Here is a 15,701-nt window from a genome sequence, read left to right as displayed (position 1 = left end):
AGAGATAGCTGTTTGAAATCTCAATTACCCCCCCACAAAAATCCAAAAAACCCTCATACCCAACACTTATCTTTCAAAATATTAACATTTCCCTCAAATACAAGCAAACTAACCACACATTTAACAAAATCCAAAGGCTTCCAGGCTAAGAAAATTTATTTTCAGACAACATGCTGAAGAAACAACAAAAGGAAAGCCTCATGTTTTGCAGTTTCATTCTCAGGCATTCTGTGGGACAACTGAGAATAGAAAAAAATGTGAAATATTACAGTATAAAAGAAGTTGAGCAAACTTGTGCTTCAAGTAACAAAAATCACAGCAAAACAAGATTTTGCAGTTATAAGGGAGGTCAAAATAGCCGAGTTAAAGAAATGTTGGTAACTCAAGCAGCCGAATGTAACCCTGCAGGGAAGACAGCGTCCGGCAGGGGGAGCTCGTGAGCTCACTGCATTGATCCGTATAGGCTAGAAAACCTTACAGGATAATATAAATAAAATTGCCAATTAACACTGAGTGAACAATGGCCGTCCATTAAGCTTCATTTCACTTCTTTTCTATACTCCATTCTATACCTCTCCATTCATTCATACATTTTAATACTTATTTTTACTTCTCTACCCATGAGTCCACAACTTTGAGACCTTTCATGGAGTATTGCCTTCAGTCCTGAGGCCCCGCAAAATATGAAAGACATGGACATGTTGGAGCAAGTCCAGAAGAATACGAAATTAATCAGAGGGCTGGAGCACCTCTGCTCTGAAGACAGTCTGAGACAGTGGGGTTTGGAGAAGAGAAGCCTTCAGGGAAAAATAATTGGTAGCCTTTCAGTACCCAATGGAGCCATCAAGAAAGCCACAGAAGGACATTTAAACAGCGATTTGGTGATAAAACAAGGCAGTAAGGGCTCTAAACTGAAAGAAGGAAAGTTAGGTTGGATGTTAGGAAGAAATTCTTCACTATGAAGGCAACAAGACAGTGGAACAGGTTGCCCAGAGAAATCGTGGATGCTCCATCACTATCAGTGTTCAAGGTCATGTTGGATGTGGCTCAGAACAACCTGATACGGTAGAAGGTGCCCTTGCCCATGGAAGGGGCTCAGAACTCGATTATTTTTAACACCCCTTACAAATTGAACCATTTTATCATTTACAGCAAACACCTCAAGCTTGTAGATGACTTCTTTCCAAAATGGATTACCAGTACAAATTAAGCTTTAACACAAGGCTTCATTTTACAAATACAGAAGGAAAAGCCTTTCAGAGGTGCTGAACATTTCTCAGATTCTATTTCTATTCATGAGACATCTAATAAAACCTCTTACAACACTACTTTTTATAAGCATTTCTTTTTTATCATGAGAATTTAATCTACTAAACTTGAGCCATAACACTAAACCTTTTTCATTCGGGGATCTTTAACCACTTCCTGAAAGTTTTCTTAACCTTATCTTAGATGTCATCAAACAGACGTGCAGGGAAGAAAAGGCTGGTCACACCGTTAGTTACAGAGAAAGTAACAAAATCCATATCTACTAAGGATAGATTCATGTGTTCTGTGCATTTCTCATATCTATTATTAATTTTGCAGTTCTCAAATCAATTTACAAATCAACTGCAAACTTTCTGGGAGTTTATTGGACAAAAAAAATTCATAATCAGAGACCCAAACTAAACTTAGGTCAGTATTCACAGATTTAGACAAGGAATAATTTCTAACAAGTTTAGTCTTACCAAGCACCTTAAAGAGGTAAGAATGTTAGTTACTAGAAGGCAATGTAAATAGTGCCTCCAACTTATCTCTAAGTTCTAGGATGGAGTCACACCTGCCCCTAGCAATTTGTATTTCTCAGTAATACACACAGAATACTTATGCATTGAACAAGACATTTTCTGCCTTTTTTTAAAAAATCACTGTTCACCACTGCTAACAAAACAGATAAAGACAAAGTCTTGGTGATACAGAAATATTTTCTCTGTTTTTTAAACTGATATGGTATCTGCAGTAAAACATTCTGCTCTTTGACCCCAGAGTCACTGATTTCTTCAAAGGTAATAATATTGAAGATGACGCAGCCAAGTCCTATCTGCATGATGTGGGTCACTTACCCTATAATTCGTGAAGCAAATCAAGATCTTCCAATGCAAAGTGCTGTATTCAAAGTATTGCTTACCCCTAGTGATAACCTGAAGTGAGAAAGATGTAGACAGAAAAGAGAGAGGTGCAAGAGAAACATTACCCAGCTGAGACAATTTTCAGCCCACATATATATGTGTAAACTGCAATGCCTAATTACCCAGCGATGGCGAGAACTGAGTTTAGCTGAGGACCAGCACCCGGAGGTGCCTCAGACACCTGGGATGCCGGACACGAGCAACGCAACCGCTTCGCCCTCTCGTCTGGCAAACCGGCGGGCGCAGAGCGGAGCCTGGAGGCCGCCCTGGCACGGGTGCGGCTGAGGCGGCGGCGGGCACCCCGAGCGGGGCTGAGGGCGAGGAGCAGCAGTGAAGGCGGGCTGGAGGAGCTCCAGCGGCTCTGGCCGCCCGTCCCCAGGCCCGTTGCCCTTGGCGAGGAGCCGCTTCTCTGTCCCCACCCACACCGGCCCCTCGCGTGCGGCCGCCGCCGCTTTCCCTCGCTCGGGTTTGAACTACCCGCCCTCACCAACCGCTGCCTCCCCGCCCCCTCCGCGCTCGGCCCCGGCCGGGAGCCTGAGGGGACCGGGAGCGCCCTGCCAGCTCCTCGGGGACGTGAGGGAGCACCGGCGAGGCTTGCCCCGCTCCTCACGCTTTGTACTTCAGCCCCGCGGCCCCCGCCGCACCCAGCCCGCTGTTAAAGCGCCCCTGAATCGTTCCTGCCCCTGCCCTGCTCCTCCTCAGGCGCCCGGCGAGGTGAGGCGTTCCCGCCTCTGGCGGAGCCGCTCCGCTCCCCGCGGCGGAGGGAACGGGGGCGGACGCGCAGGGGCGCCGGCGCTGAGGGGCGGCTCAGGGGTGCCTGAGGCATTCACAGCTAACGATCCTTATCTGCAACACAGCCTTTAAACTTGGGTTATAAAGGTGCTGGTTAATTTGAGTTAATTAGCACCTCTTTACCCCACAGCCTAGGACTAAAACAGTCACAGACCGTCTGTCAAGTACATTGCCTTCAAAGCAGTCGGGTGGCGGATCCCCGATTCCAGCACCGCATAGGTTGTCCTCGAGTCTCCTCAGATACTTTTTGCCAGAGATTCCAGGAAGGACCATTCTCCCTGGCTACAGTGTAGAGCATATTTTTCATACTTTGTCTTGTTGTGATTGGCCAAAGGGCTACTCCTGTTTAATTTGTTGAAAAGCTTGTAGTTACTCAGAACCTGGCGTCTGCGTTTTGCTGTGGTTTTAGTTTTTCTGCATACACACAAAAAGCAAACAAACAAACAAAAAAACAAAAAAACAAACAAACAAAAAAAAAAAACCAAAAAAACGAAAACAAAAAAACACCCAAAACAAAACAAAAAAATCCACAAACCAAACAAACAAACCCGCCAAAAACTACGGCTACGTGGATGCCTGTTTTTCCTGGGCTCGGTAAGGATAACGTGAGGCTTCACACTGGCGGGATGGGGAATGTCAGACCTGAACTAGAGACCTAAAACCAACTCTAAAAGCAACACCTACATTTTAATAAGCAAACTCCCGGCTGAAGTAATGTAACCCCTGTTCGTGGGGTCCGGCAATTTCTCAGCTTCCCCTTTGGCAACTTCGCTCCTCCAGCCCCTCGCATCCCTCCTGAGACGAGGATGAGGAAACAAGGGTTTAAAAGTTCCCGACCCCGAGCAGGCGGAAACTGACATTTACAGGGAAAGAATATCGATTTGTTCGACAACAAGGTAACAGTTATAGCTAAAAAGGGAAAGGCTCTTGGAGTATCTCTCCCTTCGTTTTTAAAAGGAGGAAACATAAGAACATTTCTTTAAGGTAATAGAAGTTTTCTGAAAGTGCTTTCTCTAGTACAGTCTATTTCGCAAGAGCTGAGTAAAATTGTTTTTCAAATATTTTTATTTATAAAATACCTTCTCAGTAAAATTGGAAGCTTACTAGTGGGACACAGCAATTGCAAGCTCCGTCTTCGTCACTCAAAGCTGGATTTATGCGAGCTGGATCAAAACTATCCATGAAATTTAACAAGTCGTAATTGCGACATTTTATGTGACACGTAAAACGTGTCACACTAGAACGTGTGTTTTACCAAATAAAAATTCCCTCTCCCAAAAACCCACCCCAACAAAAATCAAGCAAGCAAGTAAACAAACAAATAAACAAACAAAAAAAATTAAAAAAATTTAAAAAAGAAGAAGAAAAAGAAACCAAATCAAACCAAAACCTGAGAACGCAACTTCTAAAAAGTGAAACGAAGTAAGATATTCTGCAACACTCGCACTGCTCCCCGTTAGGGCTGCATTTCCTTCTCCTGTCAAAAGTACCTGTACCCCTGTGCCTTCTCGACACACAAGCCTTTCCTCTCGTTTGCCTACCAATTCCTCAAGAACTGTTCCATTTTACGGGACAGTGGGAGTTTCCCACACAATCTCAACACTCTCTGCTTCTCTAAATTCAAAGGAGCATCTTTAGAACTAGAATTTACCAGCATGGGAATGGGACTTTCCAAAGCGCTCCTCTCGTAAGGGGAGGAGCCTATTTTTCTAAGGGAATGTCTAAAGGATGCCAATAATCAAACAATTACAGGATTGCTTTATTAATAATGGAGACATTGTTTTCACAGGATTAGCTAAATTTTTCAAGGAGATATTTTTAGTAAGTCCTTTTGTCGGCTTTGGTAGGGGGTTGTATTTGCTTTTTTAGGGGTTGGTAATTTCTTACCATGCCAGAAAAATAAGAGCTCAGGCTGTTTTTCACCTCTGTTTCAACCTCTTGACACCCACCCATACCCGCGGCTCCGTAGTGGAGGAGAGGAAGCAAATAGTAATCTATTACCTAAAAACCTCTGCCTTTTGCAAACCATTTTTCTTGCCCCTGCTTTATTCTGGCGCTCCAAAAGTTATGTTTAGTTTTATTCTTACAAAGCAGTGTGAAGAAGCAAGTCATTACTGTGATTTCATTACGTTTAATTTACACAGAAAATTAGGAAAACTATAACTATTTATTATTACCCGAGTTCATTTTAGGTAAGTTACAAGTCATATATCAAGGTGATTTGCTGGTAGGAGAACATCAATGAATTACAACTGATGAAACCTCGTCCGTATTAATTTGGATACTTAGGAAACAATTTTTATTCAGTATTCAGAAACACAAAGAGACCTTTCCTTAAAGTAGAGGACCTTGGAATGATCTAGTAGTTTAAATTGACATATTCACAATACATAGTATTCGTTAAACATTGGGGGGAAGGGGGGGGGGGGGGCGAAATAAAGCAAAGATACCTAATTCTACAAACTGTGAGCCGAAGATTCAAAATTCCTACCGCCAGCGAGGTGGAGCAAGTGACAAAGAGCAACCGGTGTCGTTTCAAATTCGCCTGCACTGTTTTAGTTCAGTGCATCGAGACAGGATTTCTTTCATAATAGAACCTTACATTTAAAATGTGCAATATATATGTTTGTAGTACGTGAGTTTGGCTTCATGTGGGTACAAATGATACCGACCACGGCATCAAAATACCAAGATGCCGGGTTTATTCACGAATTTCAGGTAAAACGCTTCTGAAAACAGAGAGAACTTGAGCTAGAACACCTCGGTGGTTTAAAACTCTGCAAAAACTCTGCAGCTTTATGACTAGACCTGGCGCGGGTCAGTGTCTATCCCCAGAATGCCGGGTACAGATAAATAAAAGAATGAAAACACCGGGTACCTTGAGGCTGATTTTACCTAACCGTGCAGATCCCTACATTCATCATTGATAACTGGCACTGCCATTCATATGGAAGCTTGCGTCTTAAAATAATCCGTGTGCCTTTTTTTTTTTTTTTTTTTTTTTTTTTTTCCCCCAGGTGGTTAACACCCAGAACTGAATATTTATGAGTTTCTCATTGCTATTCACGGCGCGGAGGCCGGAGCGGGCGAAGCGCGGCCCGCCCCCGCCGGGCGCCTGGCGCTCGTCATCAGCGTGCGCCGGGGAGGCGGCGGCGGCGCGGGGCTGTCCGGGCCTGTGCGTGCTCCCTTCGCTGCTGGGCGCTGCTGCTGTGGCCGTGGTGGGCAGGGACCGGCCGGGACCAGCCTCGTGGGCTTCGCTCCTGCGTGCCGGACCCGCGGGACGGTGCGGGCGGTCGGAATTGGGGCGGGATGGGGAGCATGGGGCCCGTGGGCTGTGAGAAGGGCTGCCTGCCCTTCTCCTTCGTGGGCTCTGCGGGACGTGCAGGAGAGGGTTGGCCTCTCCTACGGGTGCATAAGGGATGCTCGGAGAGGGGGCATCATTAATATGTAAAAATATCTGAAGCGGGGGTGCCAGGAAGATGAAGCCAGGCTCCTCTTGGTGGTGCCAAGCACTAGGACAATAGGCAGCACGCAGAAATAGAGGCACTGGAAGTTCCACCTGAATAGGAGGAAGAATTTTACTGTGCCCTCACTGGAGATACTCAGGAACCTTCTGTGTGCACTCCTGTGCCATGTGCTCTGGGATGATTAAGCAGAGAGGTTGGACCAGATGACCTGCTGTGGTCCCTTCCAGCCTTTTCCATTCTGTGATTTCGTGAGGTGCTCTGGGCACATGGTACCCCCACGTCTCTCGTGGATTCTGGCAGCACCCTAGCACGTGTTGCTCCATCACTGGGCCTCTTGGCTCTGTCAGCTTGCTGGCTCTTAGGGCTGCAGGGTATGTGAATGCCAGCTGAACTATAGCATCTCCCTGCAAAGCACAGAACTGTAGTTAACTGCTGCCTTTAGCAGAAGTATAATTTTGCTGCACAAACAGCACTAACCCAAGTTGTTTAGCTACAACTGTGATCCAGCTTAGTTTAGCTCTGTGTTTTAAAACAGTGCTGTTTTCCAGTCCTAATGCATGACTACTCATAACTTACTGCAATGTGCTGACAAAAAGAGACAATAGGATGTGTGAGTTAAGATGTCACTATGATTATGGTGTGGCATACTTGAAAGCTGTACAGTTTAATGGATTCTTTCTAGTTCTCTTAAATTGAGTGACATAGTGGGAGTTTTAACAAGATAGTTTGTCTAGTGTTGGTCAGACTCTTAAAGTATGAAATGTCGCTGTCTGGTTTTCAGGATCATAGTTTTCCCAGCTGAATTTATGCTGAAACAGATTCTGAAGATGAGGGAAACAATCTTTGCTGTAATATTAAGCAAAAGCATCTGAAAGCCATTCTCATAAGGAATCATCAAGAAGGCTATTTACTGGCATGAGGGCTTGGAATTCTTGTCTTCTGTGTCAGACAGAGCAGCAATACAGAAAACAGAGCCTCAAAAAACCTTATAGGAAATACTCATGTTCCTGTTTTGAATTGCATTGAGTGGAAAAATTAGTGTTTCATGTGCAGTAACCACCTTAAAATTCATGGTTAAAAGTACATTTATATGTTAGGATAGAGTTACTTAAAGCTTGGTAGAGTGTCTGTGGAGTATATGTAACTATTTAGTCTGAGGCCATAAAGAAATACTTCAAATAAGTCTGAACAATCAAAACCATTACAGGGCATTAAGAGGTGTTTGAAGAATAGCATTGAGTTGTCACTCTTGATTTGGTAGGATTTGAAGGGTCGAATTTAATCTCTATGGTCCCTCATTGTTTGGGGTTTTATTTTTTTTGTTTTGTTTTGCTTTGCTTTTTAATTCCTGCTACTCTTCTACCCACAATCCATTCTCAGTATTTCTAATATCTTAGAACAACGAAAAGTGTTGTATTGGGTGAGCTAGTGTGTCAGAGGGGGAGGAAAGATGACAAGGCTTACCTTCTTTGCTAGCACAATTGCTACATGAGTGATAGATAAGAAATTATTGAATTTTATATTTCCAGCAGGTAAATTCTAAAGATTGGCAGAAAGGAGGAAGAAAAATAATGCTCATTGGTCTTTCATTTTAAAAATACTGATCAATTGAAAATGTCATGCTGTCCTCATCATTGAGGTTTTCTATACCAGAATGGTAAAGCTCTGTGAAACCTGATGTTACTTGCTTTTAAGAAGTTGAACTAAGTGACTTTCTGAAGTCTCTTTTAACGTGAATTAACCCATGTCCTGTGTATCAAGTATAAATGGAATTTGTTTGTATTTACTTTTAAGGAAGTGATTTCATCTCCCTGAGATATTAAAATGATTGTGTATGCCTTGGGGGTGAAAAAAAAAACCAAAAACCAAAATAAACAAAAAACCCCAAACCCAAGCTCATGTGCATGTTGTGTATTTTTGGTTTTAGAACATGGATTCACAGAAGGACGTTCAGCCTCCAAAGCAGCAGCCAATGATTTACATCTGTGGAGGTAAAGAAAAGACATTAGTGATTTTTTTGTTACTTGCTACTGGAGATTTGGTGTTTTAATAATGAATAGTGCTTAATCGTTATACTGAAGGGTACATAGATACAAATAGTTGCAGTGTATATCCTGATGATGTTTAAAGCTTTATCTATTGATGGTAACACATATATGGGGTACATATGCAGTGTTATGCAGGTAATTCCCTAGAGCTTCTGTTGCTGTGTGGAACTCCTTGATCTTTATGTGTTTTATTGACAGTGCTGTAAGGGCACTCAGCTTTCCCACTAGTACAGCAGTCAAATTCTCTCTTATCTATAGGTAAATCAACAACTTAAAATTTTTTCAGGAATCCCTGAAATATTTTGTCTTTTAAGAAAACAGACTCTGGGCTCTGGAGGGATGAGCTGAAATTTTCATTAGTAGATGGTCTAGTATCAAATGTGGAATGTGTTCTGTGCAGTAATATTTGGGTGATAATTAGCAAGATTCTCTTTTATCTTAATATAAGTAAAGTTTGCTTTTTATTTCCTCTTTTTTGTGTTTTTCACAGTATCTTGTTATTGAGTTCTTGATACAGGTTTATTATACTTGCTATATTTGTTTGCCACAAATAGGAATTTGACTATCACAGCTTTTCAAAGTTATCTGTGCATTAACAATGCTGTTTTTCTTTGCCCGCTTCCTTTTTCTTCCTCCATAACACCAGAATGTCATACAGAAAATGAAATAAAGGCAAGAGATCCTATCAGGTGCAGAGAATGTGGCTACAGAATAATGTACAAGAAAAGGACAAAAAGATGTATCCTTTTACAAGTGCACTTGAATGCATTTAGGAAGCTGTGGATGGAGACAAAGGGAAACAGAATGTAAGGGAAACAGAATAGAAAATTCAAATAATTATATAACAAGTCTTCAGGGTCAAAAATCATATAGTAGAGCAAACTACTATAGCACAATCTCTGCAGTGTGATTTGGCACCTTGATTTTTTTTCTGGCATGTTCTCTTTTTTTTTTTTTCTGTTTTCTATGCACAATATATTAAGTTATGATAGTCTGCTGGGTAACATACTGTGAATTGTTGAAATTATTCAGCCAGCTTCTTATTTAAGATGGCTTTTGAAATATTTTATGTAGATAGTTGTGACTAGATTTAGACAGTCTCTTTTCCTCTCCTCCATCTTTTTTTCAACCACAACATATTTTTTCCTTAATGCATTACTCCAGTGGTAGTTTTTGATGCTCGATGATGTCTGCTGAAGATAGTGACTTCATGATGTAATCTTTCTGATAACTTTGTTCTGTAAAACTATCTGTGTGTAAATGCACTCTCTAACTTGTGTTTTAAGAGAATGAAATATTAAAGTTTACTGTAATACTAAATTTTGTCTATATTGTCTTCCAGCAATAGATTTCTAAAGCTGTTGTGTAAAGTGTAGTCAAAATATGCAGTATTTTTAAAGTTCAGTGATAGTTGTATGCTTTTTGAGTTAACTTTGTTTTTATTAGTCTTATCTAAACTTTATTTGCATTTTAACTTTGCTGAATGTTCTTTGGACTCCTCTGAACTCTATAAAATAACTGTGTTTTGAATAAATTCCACTGACCATAAATAGAAGGCTACAGAAGGCTGGGTTTGAAACAAATTTGGATTTCAAAAAAGAAAATCTTAAAGGACTTCAGGCCACCCAGTTCTGGCACCCAGTTGTGGACATGTCAAAAGTATGGATGTTTGGAAGTGTGAAAAAGAATCTCTCCTGAAAGAAGAGAGAGGGAGGCAAGTTAAACATTAAGAAGCAATGTGGAAACAGAAATTTCTTAAGTGCTGTTTGACTTTAGGGAAAGAATTAGATCTGTGTTGCAAAGATTATTTGGGTAGCACCCCGAAATTCAAGTGGGATCTTGTTTTGCTTTTCAGATGACTTTTCAGGGGTCTGTAATAAGTGGTGGGTTTGGGATGATGAGCCCAAACTTCTTGCATCTATCCATTTGGAATGGGTGTTATGTAATCCCACTAAAGGGTACTACACCATACTGCTGGATTGTGTGTGTCTGATCTGTTTTGATGGTTCTAATGGTGTTGATAACATGCTTAACTCATCACTGTAATAGTATTTTTAAAGTCTGTATGACTGTGTGCTGGCTTATAAGTGAACTGCAGTGGCTTGTTACAGGGGATAGAAAAAGCACTCTGGGATGCTGTTTTGGGGCTGATTGGTTAAGATTTTATTGATCTATGCTATTAAGACTAGATTTTTTCCTGGAAACCAGGTACACTCGGGTATAAATTATAACCATATTTACTACACGGTCACCTTTTGCCTGCACAGCAGAACGAAGGGGTCGGCTACTGACTCGGCTGCTCGAAGGGTGACGAGGGGGGGCAGGAGCAGCGCTGCCGAAGGTCGCGGCAAGCGGGGGCGGCCTTGGCCCCTCTGCGGGCGCGCCGGGGGCGTGGGGAAGAGCCCCCGGTGCCCTCGGGAAGGAGCACGGAGCTGCTTTGGAGCGCAGGGCTGGCGGGGAACACTGCTGTGGGGCCTGGGGAGACGGGAGAGGGCCCGCTTGCTCTTCGCGGAGAGAAATACTACGCTGACAGCACAAAAGCGATACGTACTAGAGCTGCACCCCCGGGCGCTGTGTTTCTGCCCGCCCTCGGCAGGCGCTGCCCTCAGACCCGAGCCCCGAGCCCGCGCCTGCGCGGCCGGAGCGAGGGACGGGCGGTCCCGGCCACGGAGAAGCGCGGGACGGGGCAGGTGGGTGCCGAAGGACGATGGGCCATGCCGGTGTCGCTGCTGGAGCCTGGGGGCTCTGAGAGAGCCGCGGCAGGGCATGCCTGGGGCGGCGAGACTCCCTGGGCCGGCAGGGCTCCCTGGGGCGGCGAGACTCCCTGGGGCGGCAGGGCATGCCTGGAGCGGCAGGGCTCCCTAGGGCGGCAGGGCTCCCTGGGGCGGCAGGGCTCCCTAGGGCGGCAGGGCATGCCTGGGGCGGCGAGGCTTCCTGGGCCGGCAGGGCTCCCAGGGCCGGCAGGGCATGCCTGGGGCGGCAGGGCATGCCTGGGGCGGCGAGGCTCCCTAGGGCGGCAGGGCATGCCTAGGGCGGCAGGGCATGCCTGGGGCGGCAGAGCATGCCTGGGGCGGCGAGGCTCCCAGGGCAGGCAGGGCTTCCAGGGCCGGCAGGGCTCCTTAGGACGGCAGGGCATGCCTGGGGCGGCAGGGCTCCTTGGGGCGGCGAGGCTCCCTGGGGCGGCAGGGCATGCCTGGGCAGGGGTCCCAGGGCCGGCGAGGCTCCCTGGGGCGGCAGGACTCCCTGGGGCGGCAGGGGTCCCAGGGCCGGCAGGGGTCCCAGGGCCGGCAGGGCTCCCAGGGCCGGCAGGGCTCCCTGGGGCGGCAGGGCTCCCTGGGGCGGCAGGGCTCCCTGGGGCGGCACGCCGCGTCTGCCGCCATGTTGTACATAGCAACAGTTGCCAGCCGCGGGCCGACCGCGCTGCCCGGTCCGGCGCTGCGTGAGGGGAGCTGGGGTCGGCTGGAAGGTGAATCCCTGATCCGGGCCGGGGGATGTAACACAATCCCAGGGAAGCTTTAAGGGAGAGGGGCGCCAGGGCTGTGCCCCCGGGCAGCCGCCGAGCCGTGTCACCGCTGTGCCCGAGAGCCCCACTGGGCACTTCCCTCACGCCATGGGAATAAACGGGAGAAACCGCCGGCGGTGATGAGCTTTTAATTCTTTAATTATTTCCTGCATTTGTCCCTCTTTCCTTGCCTTTTCTTCCTTTTCCAGTACTAAAACCGTGAAGTCTTGGGGCAGAATCTCTATGCAACACCTAATTATGACCAGTTATTAGTTAAGTGGTACTGTATTGTAAACATTTTTGTGTAAATACAAATTAATATGTGTAATTGTGCGAGACGTTAGAACACAATTATTTTAATTTAATTTATAACTACACATGTTTGTTTTCACGTACTAGCTAGTTGCCCTTATTTTATTTCTTAAAAATTAACTGATTGCTTTATGCACTACATAAAAGGAGTGGGGAAGAATTTCAGCTCCATAGAGCTTGTCATCAAAACAGAAGAATATGCAGATGAGCAAATCAAACGTACAGGGAGACAGAAATGTCCCATTTGAATCCCTCATTTCATCAATTACAGACTTACTGGAAAAGATTCAGATTAGTGCTGATTATATAATCACAGACCTGGAAAATGAAACTAATGAGGAAAGAAAATTGAATTTATTTTGTCACAGAGAAGCCAAAGATTTTCATTCCTTTAGATACATTGCATTGGTTAATGTCTTCCCTCTGAAAAAAGGAGTGTCCTTCACTATCTTCTCCTCTGTGCTTATCCCACTTGGTTAAAACAGATAGGTGTTAAAATAAAACAGAGAATGTGGCAGACAAAAATTGGCAATTCTTCTTTAAGCAGTCTTTCTGAATTGTTCTGACTTGCAAAAGCAGTAGAGTTGCATACTCTTGCAATTCTCATACTTCTGTCAGTAAGCCTCTTGTCAAGGACAGTTCATGTGATCAGGCCTTCAAATCTGATATTTTTTTCTATTACAGGTCTGCTTGCATTAGAGTGGAGTGTGAAGAGGTTTATTCCTTAAATGGATATTACTTCAAAATTTAACTAGAAGCTTACAGAATCATTTTTTTTTTCTTTTAATATTTAGCTATGGGTGATGAATCAGTACCATATTTACTGGGTGAAGGAACCACTAAAACATATCAAATACCTATTAGTCACCTGGACTACAAATTCATTGAAAAATGCACAGATGTTAAGCACCTGGAAAAGATTCTCAGGGTATTAAGGTAAATTGATTTTTTAACTTCATTTTATTACCTTTATTTTTTACTGTTCTGTAAAATTTGGGGAAACCCTTTTCTATTTGTCTGAATCTGTCTGTGACTTTCTTATTTAAAATTCAAATATGAAGTTAAAGTGATCATGCTAAAAGTGTCCCAGTGATAACACTAGAAATCTGAGTCATTTTTTAACCATCCAAAAGGTTAGGTCTTTTTGGAAGGCTGCCACTCTGTTTTGCCTGACTAGCAATTTCAGATATCACATCTGTTTAACTTTGGCTGTAAGTGATACAAGTTTCTTTTTTATGAGCACCGTGGTGATATTTTTGAACTGTGTATGTGGGCACAAAAAGTTGAAGATTAACTGGAATTTTCTAATAAAAATATTATTAGATGGTAGTAAAATCGGATTGTAACAGGAAAATAGTCCTCTGCAGTCACTGTACTGACTGCACATGGAGGGAAACATGGAGGATGTGGTGCAGTTTAGTTATTTTTTTTTAACATTTTAATCTTTGCATTTTAAAGGTCTGGTGAGGAGGGGTGTTACCCTGAACTTACGTTGGCTTGTGAAAAGCGCATTGAGTGTTTGGATCCAAGGAGCAGAGCTTTGAGAAAAGAGAAGCCTGCAGCCACAGCTTCTGATTTCACAGCTGAAGAATGGGAAGAAATTAATAGTGAACTGATGGTAGAAGATCTAATTTATAATGGTCCATAATATAATCACTGTGATGGATCACTCTTCTTGTGACTAAGTAGAATGTAATTATTTGATTGAAGAGGAAATGATCAAAAGATTATGTTTTAAAATTTATTTTCTTGCTTAACGTCACTGAACCTTAACTGCCCATTTTAACTCCACAGAGTTTTGGTTTTTTGTAGATCACTTTTTATTCAAAAAAGCACTATTGCTCTTTGTCTTAATTGCGTTTTCTCATTAAGAGCAGTGCTTTTTAAGGATAATTGCTCTACTGCCTTAAGGTAAAAATATATTATTTATTTATTTTCAGAGCTGGCTGACAGAAATGAATGAAGATGATAAGAAATCACAGCTCCTGAGAACAGACACACTGAATGAAAGACAAGATAACTTGCCTCCCATTCGTTGTTCCAGCAGCTGCCTTCCTACTAGTCAGGTATCTCCAGCTTTTTGTGTTAATTATAAGTGTTAATTAAAAGTTTTTCTAAAACTGGGAGATTTTATATGTATGAACTTCTAGTCATTGTGCCATTCTTACTAGATTTATTTTGTTAACCAGAAAATAAAAACCTGTAAGCTCCCTTGCAAGCAACCAGTGCTTAAAAAAATGCTTTCTTTGTACTAGCATGTGTATTGTAATAATATTTTAATTCTGATCAAGAATTCACTGCCAAAGCAGATCTGCCTTAACAACCTTTTATGTTCTTTGATTCATATTTCAAAGTACTGTTTAAGCATGTGAACTAGGCTCCTTTTGGATGAAATTATGCCACATTTTCTCCAGCTGCCAGCAGGCTTTTGTTCCGTGGGGCCAGTCAGAAGCCAGTCCAAAATAAACACCCTGGAACTCATACACTGTGGATGTTAGAGCCTCTGCAGCAATTCTTTTACTCTATAGCCACTCCTGTATTGGGTAGTGCTGGTGTATATATCACCTTTGATTGTGTTTATTTTATACCTTGTGTTGGTATTCCCACTGCACTTGTACAGCACACTTCCTAATTTAGCCTTTAAGCAGATTTAACAAATCTTCATGACTACAGAACAAATGCTTATATTTTTTCCAAGGTATTTGTTTCCTTACATTTTGGTGGATTTTTCTTTTTTTCATTTATTTATCTGCCTGAAATCAGGTTTTTTTTCTGGCCAGCTTTTCTTGCTAATACTAAATGCAGTGCTACTGAAGGGGTTGGCAGACAAGTAGGTGTGGATGGGATTTTTCTGAATTGTCAGGTATTGTCATATATGAGTTCAGTCTGATTATCAAAATTTGCTTTAAAATTCTGGGATGCTACTATAGGAAATTCATTAAGCATTGCTCTTTTTGGAGGTTTATGAGTCAGAAATGTTATGAAGGGATCCTTATAGGTCATGTGACCTTTCTTACTAATTCCTATTTTTCTTGAATAACAGTGTATTAAGAAATGCCTGATTTTTGTTCTTATGTTGTCAGCAACTACTTCTTACTGTCAGCTGGTACATAGATGTTGGACCAAGACATTTAAGATAGCTAGGCAGTCTCTGATGTGTGGTATACAAAGAAACTGGGGATTGCAGTGAATGTTTTATGAGTGGTTAGTATTGAGACTAAAGCGTGCTTTTGTTTGATTTGGTTTGTGGTTTGTTTTTTTTTAAACTCTTTCATATTTTGCAATGTATATTCCTTTTGACTGTCCTATTTTGCTGAGATGGATTGTGCCACTATAGCTTTATCCTTGATTCATGTCCTGTATAACTGCTAGAACAGAAAATGGTTTAATACCATGTGAACTCAGTGAA

General features: G+C 42.9%; 2 protein-coding genes across 5 annotated transcripts in view; both read left to right on the top strand.

Annotated features, from left to right (window-relative positions):
- The first annotated feature begins 6,087 nt into the window (after positions 1 to 6,087).
- POLR2K (RNA polymerase II, I and III subunit K) lies at positions 6,088 to 10,449 on the top strand. Of its 3 annotated transcripts, none has more exons than XM_056484586.1 (4): positions 6,088 to 6,246; positions 8,358 to 8,421; positions 9,125 to 9,217; positions 9,643 to 10,449. In XM_056484586.1, the coding sequence occupies exons 2-4, from the start codon at positions 8,361 to 8,363 to the stop codon at positions 9,663 to 9,665; spliced, it is 177 nt and encodes a 58-aa protein (XP_056340561.1). In that variant the 5' UTR covers positions 6,088 to 6,246; positions 8,358 to 8,360; the 3' UTR covers positions 9,666 to 10,449. The 3 variants fall into 3 exon arrangements, with proteins under 3 accessions (XP_056340561.1, XP_056340563.1, XP_056340562.1); XM_056484588.1 differs by having other exon boundaries at positions 6,088 to 6,255; XM_056484587.1 differs by having other exon boundaries at positions 6,089 to 6,181.
- Positions 10,450 to 11,098: 649 nt separating this feature from the next.
- Positions 11,099 to 15,701, top strand: part of SPAG1 (sperm associated antigen 1) — a 37,793-nt gene continuing 33,190 nt past the window's right edge. The window contains exons 1-4 of one of the 2 annotated variants that reach the window (XM_056484585.1): positions 11,099 to 11,168; positions 13,087 to 13,228; positions 13,751 to 13,910; positions 14,233 to 14,358. In XM_056484585.1, coding sequence (XP_056340560.1) covers positions 13,089 to 13,228; positions 13,751 to 13,910; positions 14,233 to 14,358 — 426 coding nt within the window. In that variant the 5' untranslated portion in view covers positions 11,099 to 11,168; positions 13,087 to 13,088. Of the gene's footprint in view, positions 11,169 to 11,871; positions 11,945 to 13,086; positions 13,229 to 13,750; positions 13,911 to 14,232; positions 14,359 to 15,701 lie in introns of those variants that run through there. The other variant, XM_056484584.1, reaches the window with a different exon arrangement.

This window comes from Oenanthe melanoleuca, chromosome 2 (genome assembly GCF_029582105.1).
Source record: "Oenanthe melanoleuca isolate GR-GAL-2019-014 chromosome 2, OMel1.0, whole genome shotgun sequence".
NCBI lineage: Eukaryota > Metazoa > Chordata > Aves > Passeriformes > Muscicapidae > Oenanthe > Oenanthe melanoleuca.
Note: the sequence above shows the minus strand (reverse complement) of the source record. Positions and strands in the feature narration are given on the sequence as shown.

What these genes read in the sequence shown, in the direction of transcription:
- POLR2K (XM_056484586.1), top strand. Translation starts at nt 8,361, where the DNA reads ATGGATTCACAGAAGGACGTTCAGCCTCCAAAGCAGCAGCCAATGATT. An exon ending in AATGATTTACATCTGTGGAG is followed by an intron (nt 8,422 to 9,124) that starts GTAAAGAAAAGA and finishes CCATAACACCAG; the next exon opens with AATGTCATACAGAAAATGAA. An exon ending in CAAGAAAAGGACAAAAAGAT is followed by an intron (nt 9,218 to 9,642) that starts GTATCCTTTTAC and finishes GCATTACTCCAG; the next exon opens with TGGTAGTTTTTGATGCTCGA.